Below are 20,494 nucleotides of genomic sequence, written 5' to 3' on the forward strand. Positions count from 1 at the left end.
TTTCTGGCTGGAAGTAATGGATCAACAACCAGATTGGCTAATGATGGAAAAGGAAGACTGTCTACCTTTTGAAATTGGACCGATCATATTTGCCCCCACAAAACTGCACAAAAAAACCTATAAAGAAAACCCCATAATACATAGTGGAATACGAATTTGGAAACAAATAAAAAAAGATTTAAAATTGAATAATATACCACTCTGCCTTCCCATTGTAAATAATCCTTTATTCAAATCATCCTTTATGGACAAAGGTTTCACACAATGGAAAAATGATGGAATCAAAAATATAGGACATCTTTATGGGAAAGGTACTTTTCTTTCATTTCAAGAGTTACAACAGAATTATGGACTGCACTCAAATAATTTCTTCAGATATCTACAAATTAGAGATTATGTTAAATCTAATACACAAGTTTACAGGAATAGGGAATCAGAAATTCTTGATGAATGTCTGAACAAGCATCCTAATACTGAAAAACTAATAGCTTATATTTATAACACCCTACTAAATAACGAGGTACCACCGACCGAACCATATAGCTACAAATGGGAAAATGAAATAGGTCATCCTATCACGAAAGATATGTGGGACGAAAGTTTACAACAAATACATCAATGTTCATTAAATGCCAGACATACTTTAATACAATTCAAGGTCTTACATAGACTACACTTCTCTAAAATAAAACTAAATAGAATCTTCCCACAAATCTCTCCTATTTGTGATAAATGTCTACATTTAGAGGCTAATTTAACACATACGTTTGCAAACTGTATAAAACTTAAACATTTCTGGACTGATATTTTTGAAATAACTTCAGAAGTTATTAATACAAAACTGGACCCAGACACAAAATTAATAATACTTGGAATATCAGAACAAAGCTTAACACTCACAACAAACCAAAGAAACTTCCTCAATTACAGTATAATAACCGGAAAAAAATTAATATTAAAATTTTGGAAAGGCCCTACAACCCCCACAATTAAAATGTGGATTACGGAAATGTCGGAGACCCTATACTTAGAAAGAATTAGACTTGTCTTAATGGACAAACAAGATCTTTTCCATAAAACCTGGGCTCCATTCATTAACTATCTGAAGGGATAGATTGGCACAGCACGAGGACCCAGCTGAAACCTGAACTCAGGAATAGATGAAAAGCTATACTTTTTAACCTACGAACCTATCTCCATTGATGTATTACAGGTAACCCATTCCACCTCCCTTGTTTTTCTGTTGTGTTTTTTTTTTTTTGCTTTCTTTTTTATTTGTAACTTTCTACCCTCTCTTTTTCCCTCTTTCTATAAAAAATAAAAACACTAGAAGCAGAAGTAATTGATAATGGAAAATTTTAATAATGTATGACTGATGTATATGAATTTTTTTTTTTACTATAATATGTAACTACATTTTATAATATGTCTACTTCTAATAAATTAATTTTAAAAAAAAGAAAAAAAAAGAGAACATTAGTGAACAAACAGCATCATGAAGCCCAAGGAACATACCAGACAGGTCAGGGATAAAGTTGTGGAGAAGTTTAAAGCAGGGTTAGGTTATAAAAAAATATCCCAAGCTTTGAACATCTCACGGAGCACTGTTCAATCCATCATCTGAAAATGGAAAGAGTATGGCACAACTGCAAACCTACCAAGATATGGCCGTCCACCTAAACTGAAAGGCCGGGCAAGGAGAGCATTGATCAGAGAAGCAGCCAAGAGGCCCATGGTAACTCTGGAGGAGCTGCAAAGATCCACAGCTCAGGTGGGAGAATCTGTCCACAGGACAACTATTAGTCGTGCACTCCACAAATCGGGCCTTTATGGAAGAGTGGCAAGAAGAAAGCCATTGTTGAAAAAAAGCCATAAGAAGTCCCGTTTGTAGTTTGCCACAAGCCATGTGGGGGACACAGCAAACATGTGGAGGAAGGTGCTCTGGTCAGATGAGACCAAAATTGAAGTTTTTGGCCTAAATGCAAAACGCTATGTGTGGCGGAAAACTAACACTGCACATCACCCTGAACACACCATCCCCACTGTGAAACATGGTGGTGGCAGCATCATGCTGTGGGGATGCTTTTCTTCAGCAGGGACAGGGAAGCTGGTCAGAGTTGATGGGAAGATGGATGGAGCCAAATACAGGGCAATCTTGGAAGAAAACCTGTTAAGAGTCTGCAAAAGACTTGAGACTGGGGCGGAGGTTCACCTTCCAGCAGAACAACGACCCTAAACATACAGCCAGAGCTACAGTGGAATGGTTTAGATCAAAGCATATTCATGTGTTAGAATGGCCCAGTCAAAGTCCAGACCTAAATTCAATTGAGAATCTCTGGCAAGACTTGAAAATTGCTGTTCACAGACGCTCTCCATCCAATCTGACTGAGCTTGAGCTATTTTGCAAAGAAGAATGGGCAAAAATTTCAGTCTCTAGATGTGCAAAGCTGGTAGAGACATACCCCAAAGACTTGCAGCTGTAATTGCAGCGAAAGGTGGTTCTACAAACTATTGACTCGGGGGGCTGAATACTTTTGCACACCACTTTTCAGTTTTTTATTTGTAAAAAAATTTGAAAACCATGTATCATTTTCCTTCCACTTCACAATTATGCTCCACTTTGTGTTGGTCTATCACATAAAATCCCAATAAAATACATTTACGTTTGTGGTTGTAACGTGACAAAATGTGGAAAAGTTCAAGGGGTATGAAAACTTTTGCAAGCCACTGTATAATTGTCCAAAGACTAAAAGCCAGAATAAACCATCCTTTTCAGAAGCAGGAAGCTATTTAGAGACAGTAGAAAATCATACATTTAAACATTCAAAATTAAGTGTACTAGCACTTCCCACCCACCCTAGCACTACACCAGGTCGAAGTGAAATAATGTTTCAGTACCCACAGATAAATTGAGAAGCAAGAAAGATGGAACAGATACTCACTTTATGTGGTAACACAGGCTTCAGGCTTCTGCTGTAATATTGGAAGGTGTCTCCATTCTTGTGCACTTGAACTCTCTCCCCATCATATTTGATCTCTGCATACATTCCATTTGGACACTTCTTCATAGCATATTCAATTGATTTGCAGGCTTCAGCCTGAAGTCAGAATAGTTTTGTTTTTAAATATCCAGGTAGAGTAAGACAATATAGACAAATATAAAATATCTTTCATCTGATACTTTTGTCACATGCATTCTAACCTTCAGTAATATTCTGTCATGGATATGTTAATAACATACATAACTAAACAGATGCAATCTTGTCAAGGGTTTGGATGAATTACTGCAAAGTTGTCAAACATTTGCAGTTGCAGTTTAAAAAAAATCCACCTGAATTCATCACAGCAGACCTTAATTTTCCAAAATAAAAACAATTAATTCACTTTTGCTTTATAAGCTACTTTGAGAAATACTAGCTATATACTATATCGTATTCCCACTGATAGATTTCCTATGAAAAGCATTGTTGCGTGTAAAAGTGACATAAAACTGCAAGCAGAATAAACATAGCTAATCACATGCCATGTTCCGAGGAAAGTTTGGGGATTAAATTCCAAAACTCACACAATGAGTTTTACCTATTTTGGGAAACATTACGAGTTGGTCCCAGGGAGAAACTAAAAGCAAGAACCTCACTTCCAACAAGCATCAGGAGACTTGTGCTGCAAAGTGCAGTATTCAGTATCATTGTGACATGCCCACAGATGCTCACTGTTGGACTGAGCAGATGAAGTGTCATTAATTCTCAGTCAGCAAAATTTGGGATGCGGAGGAAAGTGGCTTGGGTAGAAAAAGTTGAAGTTGACACAAAGACAGATCACCTTCTGATCACTTGCACCCTGGGCTTTTACCCAATGATTGGCAAAAAGAGGAACATTGCAGGCTTGGCGATAGTTCTGCAAAGGAAACATGCATCTTTCTCCTCATAATCTGACTGTGAAAAAAATGTGTATTTATAGTTCATAAAATTGTGTCCTAACCTCTCAAAAGACATTGTTGATCTTTCTGAAGCAGTAGTAAAACACATAAAATCTACAATCAACTTTCTAAATTACTTTCAAATTAAATAAAGTGCCTTGGTTCTGACACAGACTAATCCCATCTCTATTATTCAATTCGCACCCAGCAACATGGGAACCAATCTGTCACAAAGGATCAGACAGAATGAAATAAGCATTTTATTCCTTACCAGCATTGGTTGTACTGGGGTTAAAAGGTTGGCCTTAACACTGAGTATTTTCTTCATTCCTGGTACCCGCTCAGATTCCTGTTGGTTCTGTAGAACACGGTCAACCACATCTTGCAAATTACGAGAAGCTTTGAAAGCTTCATAAGCATTGGGATCTAGAGCATCCAACCTAAAATAAAGCAAAATAGGACTTTCAACACAATTAGTAATTGTAAAAGATGGACAAGACTAATGTACTTCATCAAATTAGATCAGAGCTGGTAACTTGAGTATTCCACACCTCTGGAGGAATGATCAAAAAAGGCCAGGAGGTTAACACAAAAATGAGACATGCATCGAAGATTTGAAATGAGCATTACCCAGATTATTGATGTTATGTTGTGCCTTCTCCAACCTTACTTTTAAAAATATTATAATTCGTTGGTATACTTGGTTAAGAATGCAGAAACGCTACTTAAGTACCCGGATTTTTTTCCCGAATTGGACCTGGGTTTTTATCCGGTTTTTTGCCTCCCCCAGGAGATCGCGAGGTTCTTGGGGTGGAGAGGGGTGATAGCGGTATAAAGGGGAGGGTAGTGTCTTGTGTTCTGTGTCTTGTGTCTACTGTTTGTGGGTAAGTGTGTCTGTTTAGTGTTCAGCCATGAGCGAATGGCGGTGCGGGCTCGACGGACCTGGTGGTCTACTCTCGCACCTACTTTCTATGTTTCTATGTTTCTATGTAAGTACTGATGTGAATGGACTGCATGCAATGAAATTACATTTAATAGAATATTAATGTGTACATAGACACACCTCCCCACAGCATTCAAGGAATCTGTGGAGTGGAACATGTTTAAGATCACTTTATCCAGCCTGAAAAGATATATCTCAGCCGTTAGAACTGTATTTCACTTCCGGTTGGCGCCACGATGTGAGTGGAATCGCGCCATTACAGCTCCGAAAAAAACTGAATTTAAAACGGGGGTAAAAGGGTCAAACAAACGCACTTACCACAGGAGATCGATTGTGAACGGCTCCGGCAGCGTTTAAAAGGTGCGTGACGTCATCAGGCGCGCGATTTTAAGAAGAAATTATGACCCAGCGCTCCCCCACCCCCACCGCTGGAAAAAAAGCTACGAGAAGGGAAACTGGCCTCAGCTCGGGTGCAACTGCTGCTTCTCAAGAAGATATCTCACAGAGGAAAGCTGAAATGGAGGAACTTAAGACTACCATTCTAGGTGAGATAAAGAAGCAGAGGAAGGAGTATATGGAGGAGATAAAGAAGCAGAGGAAGGAGTATATGGAGGAGATAAAAAGTTTAAAAGCGGATATGCTGGTGTCTCACGAGAAAAATAAAGAAGATAAAGAAGACTTAATAAAACAAGTTATAACGACGGTAAAAAGTATGATGGATGAGTGGAAGGAAAAGGCTAATGCCGAGTTACAAACTCAAATTGAGGATGTAAAGGAAATAGCTGCTGGGATGGAAAGAAAGCTGGATGACAAGATAGATCCTACTATAATTTCGCTAGACCAACAAGGCGAAGCAATTAAAGAGCTAACTAAAATTGCTGAAGTGAATACTAAGGAGACCGAAAAACTCCGTGCCGAGAACAAACGCCTCTTAGAATTATTACATAAAACAAACGAGAAATGTATCGATCTGGAGGGACGCCAACGCCGTAAAAATTTGCGTATAGTTGGTCTGAGCGAAGGTCGTGAGGGGAGTCAAGATCCTCGAAAATTTGTTGCAAAACTTTTAATGGATATTTTGAATTTGGATCATGAACCCCTGTTGAGCCGTGCACATAGGGCTCTAAGACGGGCCCCTGGGATAGGTTCATCGCCCAGACAAATGATTGTAAAAGTGGCCTTTGACCATGTCTTCGAAGAAATGATGAAGATAATAATAAAAAAGAGAAACCTGAAATACGAGGGAGACAACATCAGTATTTTTAGAGACTTCCCTGCAGAAGTGGCCAAGAAAAGAGCTCTATTTAAAGAAACAAAAGGTATTCTGAGGAATGTACAGAATACTAAGAATCTGAGATATGGCTTGATGTACCCAGCAATACTGAGAGTAACTTATGATGACAAGGAATATCGTTTCGTTAAGCATACTGAAGCATTGAAATTCGCCCGAGGCATACAGCAGAAGCCAGAAGATGAAGAGAGAGAAGATGCGGAGGAAGAACCCGAGGGAGAAGGAGAGGACTGAACTTTTATCATCGACCTGTGGTTATGAAATACTCACTTAGAAGGAAGTGGAATAATGGGCATTTAGTAGTAGTTCTGTATTAATTATTAGAAAATATTTAATTATTCCATGATAATAGTATTACATATTATAGTATTAAATACAATTGATATTAGTAATTAGCAAATAGTAATATGAATAATAGAAATAATTACTAAGTACTAAGTATATAAAGTTAGTACCCCACCCCAATATATATAGCATTTGAGATAGGAGCTGGTATAATCAACATCTTTTTTTTATTAAAAAAACGGAAGTCTTTAGATTAATGGCCACGTTAGTGTGGCTTTCACCTTCACATACTACACACTATACAAGTGTAGTTTCTTTTTTTTCTGAGCACCCTATTAACACTCTTTACTTTTTTTTTATTATTGATATTTCTTATTGTTTTTGTTTTTTATTGATCTTATATTATATATTATTTGAATGTAGATGTGAAGGATATTGTGTATTTAGTTTAAGAAGACATAGATGTGGATTAAGGTGGAAAGAAATTCTCATTGGATTGATGTCCGGGTGCAACGGGGAGCTGGGTGAGTCAAGAAGGCTACTCCAAAAAAAGCCGCCCTAATAGTAAAATGCATGATATAAAGGTGAAGACTGGGGGTGATGGAGTAACCTTCTGCAGTTGGAATGTAAAAGGCATTAATGAACCAATTAAAAGGGGAAAGGTATTAGCTCAGTTGAACAGATTGAAGACAGATGTCATTTTCCTTCAAGAGACTCATCTTAAAAAAGATGCTCAACATAGATTAACAGCTAAATGGATTTCTAAGGTGTATCATTCTACATTTATTCATAAATCTAGAGGAGTTGCAATAATTATTCGCAAAGGTATACCTTTCATACAAAGTTCTATTATAGAGGATAAAGAAGGCAGATATGTAATAATTACAGGGGAATTATATTCAAAAAAGGTAATTTTAATGAATATATATGCCCCTAATTTTGATAATCCATTATTTTTTAAGAAAATATTTAATAATATTCCTATATCCACTCAACACAATTTAATAATTGGAGGTGATTTAAATTGTACTTTAGATAATTATCTAGATAGATCATCCGCAAAAAGGAAAGCTGCCTCGAAATCAAGTAAATTCATAAATGCTTTTATCAATACATCTAATATTAAAGACATCTGGAGGTTAGATAACCCATCCGGACGAGAATATTCTTTTTTCTCGCCCGTACATGGAACCTATTCGAGGATAGATTATTTTTTAATAGATTCTAAATTACTTCCTTTTACGTATGATGCAAAATATCATAATATTATCATCTCGGATCATGCGCCATTAACATTTAAGATAAAATTAAAAGATATATCTAATAAAACTACTACCTGGAGATTTAACCCTCAGATATTAAAGGACAATGACTGTTGTAAATATGTGATGGATCAGATTAAATTATTTTTTGAAACTAATGATAATCCTGAAACTTCTCCATCACTATTTTGGGACACATTTAAGGCATTCATGCGTGGCGCAATAATATCCGCACAAGCACATCTCAATAAAGAAAATCGAAAAATAGAACAAAATTTAGAAAATGAGATAAAACGTCTAGATAATGAAAATATAAAACAGCCTTCCAAAGAGTTAAGTAATAAAATTGCATCAGTAAAATATAGATTAAATAAAATATATTCTAATCAAGTGATTAAACTTTTTCAACAAACTAAGCAAGTGTATTTTGAATTTGGAGATAAGCCACAAAAATTACTAGCACGACAGCTTAGAAAATTAGAAGATGAGAAGATGATACACGGAATTAGATCTGAGTATGGAAATATATTAATTACTCCAAAAGATATTAATGATAGATTTTTACAATATTATAAAAATCTTTATTCGTCAAAACTAACAGGACAAACAGATAGTATGGAAATATTTTTACAAGAATGTCAAATCAATAGCTTAGATCAGGAAGGTAGAGAATTGTTAAATGCTGAAATAACAGTAAAAGATATTATAGAATCAATTAGTTCGCTTAAGAACGGAAAAGCAGCGGGCCCAGATGGCCTGAGTGCAGAATTTTATAAAAAATTTCAAGATCTGATTTCCCCAAGATTACAAATAATGTATAGATATGCATATGACCAAGGAAAATTACCAGAATCTTTAAATGAATCCACAATTACACTCATCCCTAAAGTAGATAAGGATTTGGAAGATCCTGGATCATATAGAGCGATTGCCCTTTTAAATACAGACCAAAAAATATTAACTAAGGTCTTATCTAGGAGATTAAGTTTAGTGATCTCTAAATTAATACATTATGATCAAACAGGTTTTATCCCAAAACGTTACTCATCCCATAATCTCAGACGTTTGTTTAATATTATATATTCAAAAAGAATACGAGATACGGAACTAGCGGTTATATCACTAGATGCAGAAAAAGCGTTTGATCAGGTGGAATGGATGTATTTATTTAATATAATGGAAAAGTTTCAATTGGGGGATAGATTTTGTAAATGGGTAAGAATTTTATACTCGAATCCTATGGCAAGAATTTTGACTAACCAAATTTTATCAGCCAAATTCAAACTCTCTAGGGGATGCAGACAGGGATGTCCGTTATCACCCTTATTGTTCGCATTGGTGATAGAACCATTGGCGGAAAAAATTAGATCTGAACCTGAAATATATGGCTATAATACTGATACAACAATTAATAAAATTTCTTTATATGCAGATGATGTTTTGATTTATATTACAAAACCGGAAATTAGTATTCCCAACCTGCTAAACATTATAACTAAGTTTGGTGCATTTTCTGGGTATAGGATTAATTGGGATAAAAGCGAGATTATGCCAATAACAGGAATAAATCTTAATACATTACAACAATACCCATTAAAAGTAGTTACAGACAAACTTAAATATTTAGGGATTAACGTAACTAAAACTCATAACTCATTAATAAAATCCAACTATCCTCAACTATTAGATAAACTTAGAAAAAATATTTTATATTGGAAAACACTGCCTATATCCATGATTGGTAGAATAAGTGCCATAAAGATGGTATTTCTACCGCAGTTGTTATATTTGTTTCAGGCTATTCCTTTTTTTCTTCCGAAAACTTTTTTTTTAAAAATTGATAATATTGTCAATAGCTTTATTTGGGATTATAAAAATCACAGAATAAATAAAAAACATCTATGCAAAGCTAAGATAAATGGAGGATTAGCACTTCCAAACTTTTTATATTATTTTTGGGCTGTTCAGATTAAGAATATGAATTTCTGGTGGGTAAATATGGATCATGAACCGACATGGTTAAATATAGAAAAGGAGGACTGTCTACCTTTCAATGTAGGTTCGATAATTTTTGCACCAACGGAAGTACAAAAAAAATATTATAAAGACAACCTAATAATATATAATAATAGACGTATTTGGAAACAAATAGTTAAGACTCTACACTTGGATAATCTCTCATTTAGATTACCAATTATGAATAATCCATCGTTTAAACCTGCTATATTAGATGGGGGGTTTAAACAATGGGATGATTTAGGAATTACAAGGATAGAACATCTGTATAGAAAAGGAAAATTTCTTTTATTCCAGGAGTTACAAGATATTTATGGATTGTCTCCACAACATTTGTTTAGGTATTTACAAATTAGAGATTATATTAAATCCAATACACAAGATTATAAAAATAAAGAAGCAGGATTGTTAGATGAACTGTTTAATTTATATCCAAATACAGAAAAATTAATAGCCTATATATATAACATCATTTTGGATAAGGAGAATCCAATAACGGAAGTATATCGTCAAGCATGGGAAAATGAAATGGGATTGGCTATAACAAAAGAAAACTGGGAAGAAAGTCTACAACGAATACACCGGTGTTCATTAAACGCCAGACATATACTGATACAATTTAAAGTATTATATAGGTTACATTATTCGAAAACTAAATTAAATAGTATTTTTCCGAATCTCTCCGCTATTTGTGATAAGTGCAAGAAAGCAGAGGCAAATTTAATACATAGTTTCGTTACATGTCCTAAATTGAATTATTACTGGACAGAAATCTTTAAAGTTATTTCTGAAGTCATCAAAGTTAAATTGGACCCTAACCCAAAGCTAATAATATTTGGAATTCCGGATTTACATCTATCACTTACAGTAAATCAAAGAAATTTCTTTGATTACTGTTTAATAATTGGAAAAAAAATCATATTGAAATTTTGGAAGGGAACATTATCCCCCACAACCAAAATGTGGGCAACAGAGATGATGGAGACGTTACATCTGGAAAGAATTAGATTTGTCCTATTGGACAAGTATAATTCTTTTGAACAGATATGGTCTCCATATATACAGTATTTAGAGAAGTAGCTGTTCTTGGCAACACAGCTCGACGTGCACCCTGCGGGATTTGGTGAGAATAATTCATTTTTATATTGGAATTACATATATGTCTTTATTGATACTATCACTTGTAGTAGTGTTATTAATAATACATATTGTGGTTACTAAAAATGTTTTTTTTTTTTTTTTTTCGTTTCTCTTTTCTTTCTTATATATAATCAAATTATTATTTAATCACTCTCTTAATGATTTATTCTTTCTCTATTCTTTCTCTATCATTATTTCTAAAAAAACAGTAGATAAGTATTACTAGTGTTTTACTTAATGCAAATTGAATTAATTTGATATAAAGTTGTTTGAAGCATTGTAATTGATTACCTTTAATAAAAAAATATATTACAGAACTGTATTTCAACAAGGACAATTAGTATCTATCCCACTAGAAACCTTGAATGAACAGGGAGGTTCACTCAACATCTTCAACCTCTCATTTCAACAGTCTACTGTCCCCATCTTTCATTACCATAGACTCAATACATTTCTAGCGAACAAGGAATTTCACTGCACCCTGATGTATAGTTAGTTTAGTTTTAGAGATACAGTGCGAAAACAGGCCCTTCAACCCACCAAGTCCGCGCCAACCAGCGATCCCTGCATTATAACACTATCCTACACACACTAGGGACCATTTTTTACATTTACCAAGTCAATTAACCTAGAACCCTGTACGTCTTTGGAGTGTGGGAGGAAACTGAAGATCTCGGAGAAAACCCACGCAGGTCAAGGGGACTATGTACAAACTCCGTATAGACAGCACCAGCAGTCGGGATCGAACCCAGGTCTCCGGCGCTGCAAGCACTCTAAGGCAGCAACTCTACCGCGGCAATTCTACCACAAACTTAACCCAAATCAGTAGGGATGGTATTGCGGAAATGAGTTCACCAAATGTTGTAGCTGGCAGAGTCGCTCAGGTTTACCAATGCTCAGGTTTACCAATGAGACACAGATATAGCTGCTAAACAGAGTCTGCATTTTACATGATAAAGCCAACAAAATTAAAAATGTGAATAAAAAATATTTATCCCTGGGTCTAAATTACCAGAACATCTTGGATAGAAGATCTTAAAAGCAAGGTGAAAGGTATATCAGAATATACAATTTTAAATTTGCAAAGATTGAATCATCTCACTTACACATGTTTTGCACCAGAATTCATCCGTAGGTCATGTTTAATCAGCCTGATAATGCATTTCAAGTCATTAGCTGTGCATCTGCAAAACACAAAAGACCACACTTTCAATTAGTTTTATGACCATCCTACCAGGATGCATGCTATTCATGACACAGCTGTACATTCAGGTGCTGGAGAGTAACTGAAGGGAAGAGATTTATTAAATGCACTAAAACAAAATCTAAAAGCAAGCAGTAAAGCCAATCAGGGAATAGTTGATACATTTTAGTGATGAGTGATTAATTAAAAAATAATTAACAGAACTCTAGATTAGTGACTGCTGCATAATCATTTTAAGACGGAAGGAGGAACAACGAAATGTACAATTTCTGGCTATATGTTAGAGGTCAAAGGATATGCTGGAAAGCAAGTTGAAAGGATAATACAAATACTACAAAGCATTCTAGACAGGCTAAAACAATGGTTAAAAAGGTAGCATTTGCAGTATGATGTTGGGAAATGCCACATTATCCACTTTAGTGTGAAGAGTAAACAAGATTTAAATGGTGGTGGTTATTAAAAGCTAGTCTTCAGAGAGAGTTATTATGCAGGCGAAGCAAGTAATTAGGAAGATAAATGGATTATACTTCATTATAAGGCAGATGAAATAATTAAATTTGACTGCAACTATACAGGATTTATAGCACAGCAGGCCTTTAAGCCCAGTACATCCACACCAACTGTGATATCCATCTATGCTAACCCATTTGCCTGCATTGGGTCCTTATCTCTGTTCGCCCTTCCAAGTACCTGTCCAAATGCCTTAGAAACATATTAATTGCATCTGCCTTCCACAAACACTGACAAATCATTGCAGATGTTCACCACTCTGTGTGAAAACAAATATACCCCTCCGATCTCCTTGAAATTGTTCCCGTCTCACGTTAAACGTCTGTGTTTTACTTACAGACTCCACTGCCTGGCCAAAAAAAACTCTTATGTTCCAGTGAGAATAAGTGCCCACCCAGTCCAATATCTCCTTATAATTACAACCTTCTATTCCAGGCAACACCTACTTTAATCTTCTCTCATGCTCTCTATTATTATCATATACATCCTGTACACAATTAAGTGCAGTATAACTAATAATTATTTAGAAGAATAATAGGCATGCAGTGCACTCAGATTGATTCCTTTTATGAAGGAGTTGTCCAGTGAGCTGAATGGACTTGCTCCCTCAGAGGTTAGAAGAACAAAAGATAATCTAGTGACACATGAAATCCAGAGGAGGTTTGACAAGATAAATGTTCGGAACGCGTTTCCCTGGTTGACGAGTCTGGAAAAGGGAGTGCAGTTTTAAGATGAAGATGGATGCGGAGAAACTTACTCCGAGGGTAGTGAATCTTTGCAATCGTCTATTTCAGAGAAAGCAATAAATACATTAAACTACTCGAGAGATTTTTTGAGGTTAGGGAAGTGGCATTGGAGGTTAAATATAAAGCAACTATGAGCATTTCCAATGAATGGGCAGTATGTTCTACTTCTCCCATTTGTTATCGTACTCCCTTCGTAAAAACATACAAGTTACATTGGGACAAGTCGAGGTTCATTTACCGCAACATTTCTACAGACCAACCATGGAATTTGGTGAGTATTTAATTCTTATTTCCCTTATCTATATTAAGAGTAAAAAGCTAGCATGGAGATATTGCCATCTTCAAGTAAGGCAGGGCCCATATTAAACAAAGTGAAGCCATATAAAGGGCAAAGAACATTAGTGAAATCAAACATCTAAAACAGTGCCAAGTAATATTGGTTTTTAAGTAATTTAATTAGGAAAGATTGATTTGTGGCTATTTCAAAGATAAGAGAGGGTAGCTTAGAAGGGGGGGGGAGGAGGAGAGAAGGGGGGGGAGGAGAGAAGGGGGGGAGGAGGGGGGGAGAGGAGAGAAGGGGGGGGGAGAGGAGAGAAGGGGGGGGAGAGGAGAGAAGGGGGGGAGAGGAGAGAAGGGTGGGGTAAGAGAGGGATGAGGGGGAGGAGAGAAGGGAGGGGGAAGAGGAGAGAAGGGGGGGAGAGGAGATAAGGAAGGGGGAGAGGAGAGAAGGGTGGGGGAAGGGGGAGACGAGAGAAGGGTGGGGGAAGGGGGGAGAGGAGAGAAGGAAGGTGGGAGAGGAGAGAAGGGTGGGGGAAGGGGGGAGAGGAGAGAAGGGTGGGGGAGAGGAGAGAAGGGGGGGGGGAGAGGAGAGAAGGGGGGGGAGGAGGGGGGGGAGGAGGGGGGGGAGAGGAGGGGGGGGAGAGGAGGGGGGGAGAGGAGGGAGGGGGGGCGAGGAGGAGGGGGGAGGGGGCGAGAGGAGGACGGAGTGGGAGAGAGGGGGAGGGAGGGAGAGGAGGGGGGAGGGGGAGGGGGGGGGGCGGGGGGGGGGGGGGGGGGGGGGGGGGGGGGAGGGGGGGGGGAGAGGAGGGGGAGGGGGGAGAGGAAAGGGGGGGGGAGAGGAAAGGGGGGGGGGGAGAGGAAAGGGGGGGGGGAGAGGAAAGGGGGGGGAGAGGAAAGGGGGGGGGGGAGGAAAGGGGGGGGGGGAGAGGAAAGGGGGGGGAGAGGAAAGGGGGGGGAGAGGAAAGGGGGGGGGAGAGGAAAGGGGGGGGGAGAGGAAAGGGGGGGGGAGAGGAAAGGGGGGGGGGGGAAAGGGGGGGAGAGGGAAGGGGGGGGGGGGAAGGGGGGGGGGGGGGGGGGGGGGGGGGTGAAAGGGGGGGGGAGAGGAAAGGGGGGGGGGGGGGGGGAAGAACCTACAAAAACATTTTAGAACCAAAAAAGACATTCTGCAAGCATTGTAGAACCAAAAGAGACACTTTTTGCAAACATTTTAGAACCAAGACACTTTTTGCAAACATTTTAGAACCAATAGACACATTCTGCAAGCATTTTAGAACCACTAAGGACACTTACATTTGAGTAGACATGTGTTCAGTGTTAATCACAGCTCAGAGAAACGTGACCCTCTGCCTTCCTCCATCTTGAAGAGATTGTGAGGCACACCACTTCCTGGTTTTATAGTCCCTCCCCCCTGCCGCCAGCAGGGGCAGCAGAGAGAATGGGGAATTTTGTAAAAACATTAATATCTCTGTCATTTTTCATCGACGGGAAAGATCCTCGGCACACATACGGCGGAGGGGGGCTCTGAGCAAGGTTGCCAAAAATGATGGCCATAGGTGGCGGCGCTCTCTCGGAAATCGCAGCACGGATGGCCAAAACCGGTCAAGAACAGACTTTTAGTAATATAGAAGATAGATGACAAGACCCTTAGGCACATTGATATACAGAGGGATCCTGGGGTGAAAGTCCACAGCTCCCGGCAAGTTGAGCACAGGTAGATAGGATGGTAAAGAATGTGTATGGCATGCTTACTATCATCAATTGGGGCAATGAGTATAAAAGCCGAGATGTCACATTGCAGCTGTAGAAAATTTACATTAGTCCACATTTGAAGCATTAATCATGGTAGAGTGGGAATTGGGAAGGTTTGGAGAGGATGCAAAAAAGAGGTTCACGAAAATGCTGCCGAGATTGGAGAACATTAGCTGTAAAAGGAGGTCAGACAAACTTGGAGCTCTTCTCTGGAGTGTAAGAGGATGAGGGGTAACGTATATAACATTTTGAGAGGCATATATAAGAGTACATACATTATGAAATACCTAATACCATTGTGCATACAGACATCAGTTCAGCATCTCCTGTTATTTTAATCCTATTTCGTGCTATAAAACCAAGTTTTAATGCCACAGCCCAGAGTGGATTCACCCCGAGAAACAGACAAACACAAGTCATGAATGCAGCAATAAATAGTCATTAAAGATATGATGTGGGGACACCACAAAAATGACAAAATGTGACTCGAAAATATTCTGTCTATGTTTTTGAATTAGTCAGTGAATGAAAGCCACAATATCTGTGTACATGAATCCTCCCACAGTCACAACGACAAAAACAGGTGGGGAAAAAAGTACTTCATGCAAAACTACTGAACAAACTTTATATCATACCCAACAATTGTATGATTGCTGTGGAAGACACCTACCTGAAATTCAGTTTACTTTAAACCAGGAAAAATACTGATCGTGCAATTTAAACACTTTAGGGTCTTTCATCCAGGTAAATGTCAGTATTCTGTTTCACGCAAGACTGCTAATACAGAGGAGGTTGAGAGACTTATGCAGATCTGTTATTTGAATTCATTAGCATTACTTGTTTCAAAACGCGATTAGTAGACATTGCTGAAAACCCGAGACTTACTTTGAAGCAATAGTCTGTAGCTCCTTCTGTTGATCTTCTTCCCTGGTCATTTTCGAAAGCTGAATGAGTGCTGAATCAACATCGTGAATTGTCATCACACTCTTATGAGCTGGGGGGAAACTACTACTCTGATCAAAAAAGATACGCACAGTTTCGGAGACATCACCCTAAAAAAGAAAGACATCAAGAAGACATAAATACACGTGTAGAAGTACTTTCCACCAATATATATTTTAAGTAGAATACTTGTAATGCAGAAATATCTAACTATTCACGCACTGCAAGGTCCCAAAAACAAATGATCAGAATAATTTGTTTTAGGGGCACTAATCGAGGAATAAGTATTCTCATGTCAATGTAGAACTTAGCTGCTCGAGATGGAACCAAGGGATTTTATTGGTTAAAGCCATGAGTCATGCTCAAGTGAAAGATACATCTTCTAGATGCGCTAGGATGCATCGTCAGTGATGAGACCTGGGGTCATCGGGCGTTTCGGGACTCACAACATCAGACACACTCACCCAGGAGACCCAGCCGGGGTTGATCAGGCCCCGACTTGCGCCCCAGCAGCAACCGCCGACGAATCAGCCCTCTTAATCCAGAGCCACCTAGTGGCTTTCTCTTACTATAGATGGTATTAACAAGTAATTTAATTGAAATGATCCTTCCAGATTATGTGCACAAGTTCCTAATGTTAAACCAAATTCCATAATCTTTTGATTTTACAGGCAGGGGTGCAAATTGTTCACCAATGGCTGAAATTCAGAATTCAAACAATTACAATCTATTAAAGAGCCAAATAAAAAAGAAGAACAGATTTAGGACTGACAGGGAGTGAAGAGAAAGTGCATGACACATCGGGTATTTCTAGGTCCATTCCCCAGCAGTGTTAAGTCTACAATCCAAATTGTGACCGATATGTCACATGGAGGAAAATATCAGGGTTATTCACTGGTATCTATCTGTTAGCATAACCTACTTTACACAGAAGTAAATGTACATTCAGTTTAAACAGACATGTTGATGTTTATTGCTACAAAAATATTTCATTTAGTTAGAGCTGGAAATAATCTACAATGTCTTTCCATACTTTCAAAGTTTGAAATTTTAATTACAATCAAAATGGATTCCCAGAATTATTCTGGTATAATAAGATTTTTTTTCCTCTGTTGGCTGTGAGATATCTGAATCAATCTCAAATGAGTCTGATGCTGAAATAGAAACAACAAAGCTGCCAATTATTGGAAAATGTTACAAACATTGCCGCTAAAGAACCATAAATTCAACTAGAAATCAGTGGCATTATTGCACTCCAGTACATTTTGCTTTATACTGATGTATTTATTAAATATACGAAGGTGCTGGCTTCCGTTGGTTCAATTACCAGAAGGATTGCTTACGAACTATACAGAGAACGTTGAAGTTCAGTTTGAAGTCTCAGGTAAAATAATACATGTCAAGGTAGGTTCAATCAGCAACATCCCAGCTTGGAAATCATCTATCTCCCTGTTGCAACAAGACTTGTAAATTTTGCTCCTACACTGCTAACCAGCATCTCTTCTCCCAACCCTCGCTCCCTGCCAAACACTGCAACCATCACCAAAATGCTAGGTGTTGCACAAACAGTATGGCTTCAAAAAATGCTTCCCATTTCCAAGAAACAGGGTGTAGCCATTGATTAGAGTTTTCATCCACTGCATTAAATAACCACGATTTCCAAAATCAAAACTTATAACAGAAAACAAAATGGCACGGAGAATTTTTTTTTAAAGCCTAAATTAATGCATATAGCGAGTAGTGGACCAAAATCATTCTCTATTTTTAAGCAATCATATAGCAAGAAAAGGTAAAACTTTGGCTCAGTGTCAGTCCAGCCATCTAGATATAATAACTCAATTTTCAGCATTCTGCACATTCCATTTTGCACAATAGTATTATAAATGCTGTGTTCAAAAGGGAACTGCAGATGCTGGAATATCGAAGGTACACAAAATTGCTGGGGAAACTCAGCGGGTGCAGCAGCATCTATGGAGCGAAGGAAATAGGCGACGTTTCGAGCCGAAACCCTTTATAAATGCTCATTTAAAGATCACTTAAATGTTGAGATTTCCTACCTCCACCACCTTATCAGGTAGCATGTTCCTGTTTTCAACAACGCTCTGGGTACAAAAAGAATGCTCAAATCTACTACCCCTTGCCATAAACCTACACCCCCTAGTCATGGACATTACAGCTAAAAGAAAGAACTTCAACCATACAACCAATATGCATCTTTTAGCCCTCTCCACCAAAGAAACCCAGTTATCCAGTCTTTTCTCATAGCTTGGCTGCTCCATCCCAGCCAACATCTTGGAAAATCTCATTGCATTCTCACCACTGCAAATCACAATTTATAGTGTGGTGATCAGAAAAGCTATATCTTAACCAATATTTAACCTCCTTACTCTTTTGTTTCAAGACCCAGCTAATGAAAGCAAGTATCCGACATCTTCATGACCTTTTCTACCCATCCTGTTCCTTATAGAATCATAGAATCATAGAAAGTAGGTGCGAGAGTAGACCACCAGGTCCGTCGAGCCCGCACCGCCATTCACTCATGGCTGAACACTAAACAGACACACTTACCCACAAACAGTAGACACAAGACACAGAACACAAGACACTACCCTCCCCTTTATACCGCTATCACCCCTCTCCACCCCAAGAACCGCGTGATCTCCTGGGGGAGGCAAAAAACCGGATAAAAACCCAGGTCCAATTCGGGAAAAAAATCCGGGAAATTCCTCTCCGACCCCAATCCAGGCGATCGACACTTGTCCAGGAGATCACTCAGGTCTACTATACTAACCATACCTAGGTCCATATCCCTGCCCTCTCCCCGTAGCCCCTTATCCCCTTGGCAGCTAAAAAACCATCTATTTTTGACTTAAATATATTTAACGTATCTGCTTCCACTGCTCCCTGGGGCAGTGAATTCCACAAACTAACCACCCTCTGGGTGAAGAAGTTCTTCCTCATCTCAGTTTTAAAAGAGCCCCCCCTCACTCTGCAACTATGTCCCCTAGTTCTAGCCTCCCCGATCATTGGGAACATCCTCGGTGCATCCACCCGATCAAGGCCCCTCACGATCTTATACGTTTCAATGAGATCGCCTCTCATTCTTCTAAACTCCAAAGAGTAGAGTCCCAGCTTACTTAACCTTTCCTCATATGTCAATCCCCTCATTGCAGGAATTAATCTTGTAAACCTTCGCTGCACTGCCTCCAGGGCTAGTACATCCTTTCTTAAGTATGGACCCCAGAACTGTACACAGTATTCCAAATGTGGTCTCACTAATACCGTGTACAGCTGCAGCAAGACCTCCGTGTTTTTATACTCAATCCCCCTAGCAATAAAGGCCAAAACTCCATTGGCCTTCCTGATTGCTTGCTGCACCTGCATACTGACTTTTAGTGATTCATGTACTAATACCCCTAGATCCCTTTGCGTTGCATTACAACGCAGCTCCTCCTCATTTAGAAAATAACTTGCCCTATCATTTTTTTCCCCAAAGTGAATGACTTCACATTTATTAGTATTAAATTTCATCTGCCAAGTTGTTGCCCACTCACCTAGCTTATCTATATCCTTTTGCAGACTCTTCCTATCCTCCTCATCCCCTACTTTCCCTCCCATTTTCGTATCGTCCGCAAATTTTGATATATTACACTTGGCTCCCTCCTCCAAATCATTTATATAAATTGTGAACAACTGTGGTCCCAGCACCGACCCTTGCGGAACCCCGCTAGTTACCGGTTGCCATCCCGAGTATGAACCATTTATCCCCACTCTCTGCTTCCTATTCGTTAGCCAATCCTCTACCCATGCTAATATATTACCCCCAATCCCACAATTTTTTATTTTTAGCAATAGTCTCTTATGTGGCACCTTGTCAAAAGCCTTTTGGAAGTCCAAGTATACCACATCCACCGGTTCCCCTTTATCCACTCGGCCTGTCACTTCCTCAAAGAATTCGAGCAGATTCGTTAAACACGACTTCCCCTTCACAAAACCATGCTGGTTCTGTCTGATGAAGTCATGTTTATCCAAGTGGCCCGTTAGTGATTCTTTAATAATTGTCTCCAACATTTTACCCACCACCGATGTTAGACTAACCGGTCTATAGTTACCCGCCTTCTGTTTACTTCCTTTTTTAAATATAGGTGTTACATTGGCCATTTTCCAATCCACTGGGACCGTTCCTGCCTCCAGGGAGTTTTGGAAAA

The 20,494-nt window shown here is 38.7% G+C and overlaps 1 protein-coding gene across 4 annotated transcripts in view; it reads right to left on the reverse strand.

The window, feature by feature from the left end:
• Positions 1-20,494, reverse strand: part of lig3 (DNA ligase 3) — a 52,817-nt gene that overhangs the window by 21,052 nt on the left and 11,271 nt on the right. For all 4 annotated transcript variants that reach the window (XM_033046029.1, XM_033046027.1, XM_033046028.1 and 1 more), the window contains exons 6-9: positions 16,230-16,396; positions 11,963-12,040; positions 4,191-4,359; positions 2,943-3,098 (exon numbers count right to left, since the gene is read on the reverse strand). In XM_033046029.1, coding sequence (XP_032901920.1) covers positions 2,943-3,098; positions 4,191-4,359; positions 11,963-12,040; positions 16,230-16,396 — 570 coding nt within the window. The remainder of the gene's footprint in view (positions 1-2,942; positions 3,099-4,190; positions 4,360-11,962; positions 12,041-16,229; positions 16,397-20,494) is intronic.

This window comes from Amblyraja radiata, chromosome 28 (genome assembly GCF_010909765.2).
Source record: "Amblyraja radiata isolate CabotCenter1 chromosome 28, sAmbRad1.1.pri, whole genome shotgun sequence".
In the NCBI taxonomy this organism is placed as follows: Eukaryota; Metazoa; Chordata; class Chondrichthyes; order Rajiformes; family Rajidae; genus Amblyraja; species Amblyraja radiata.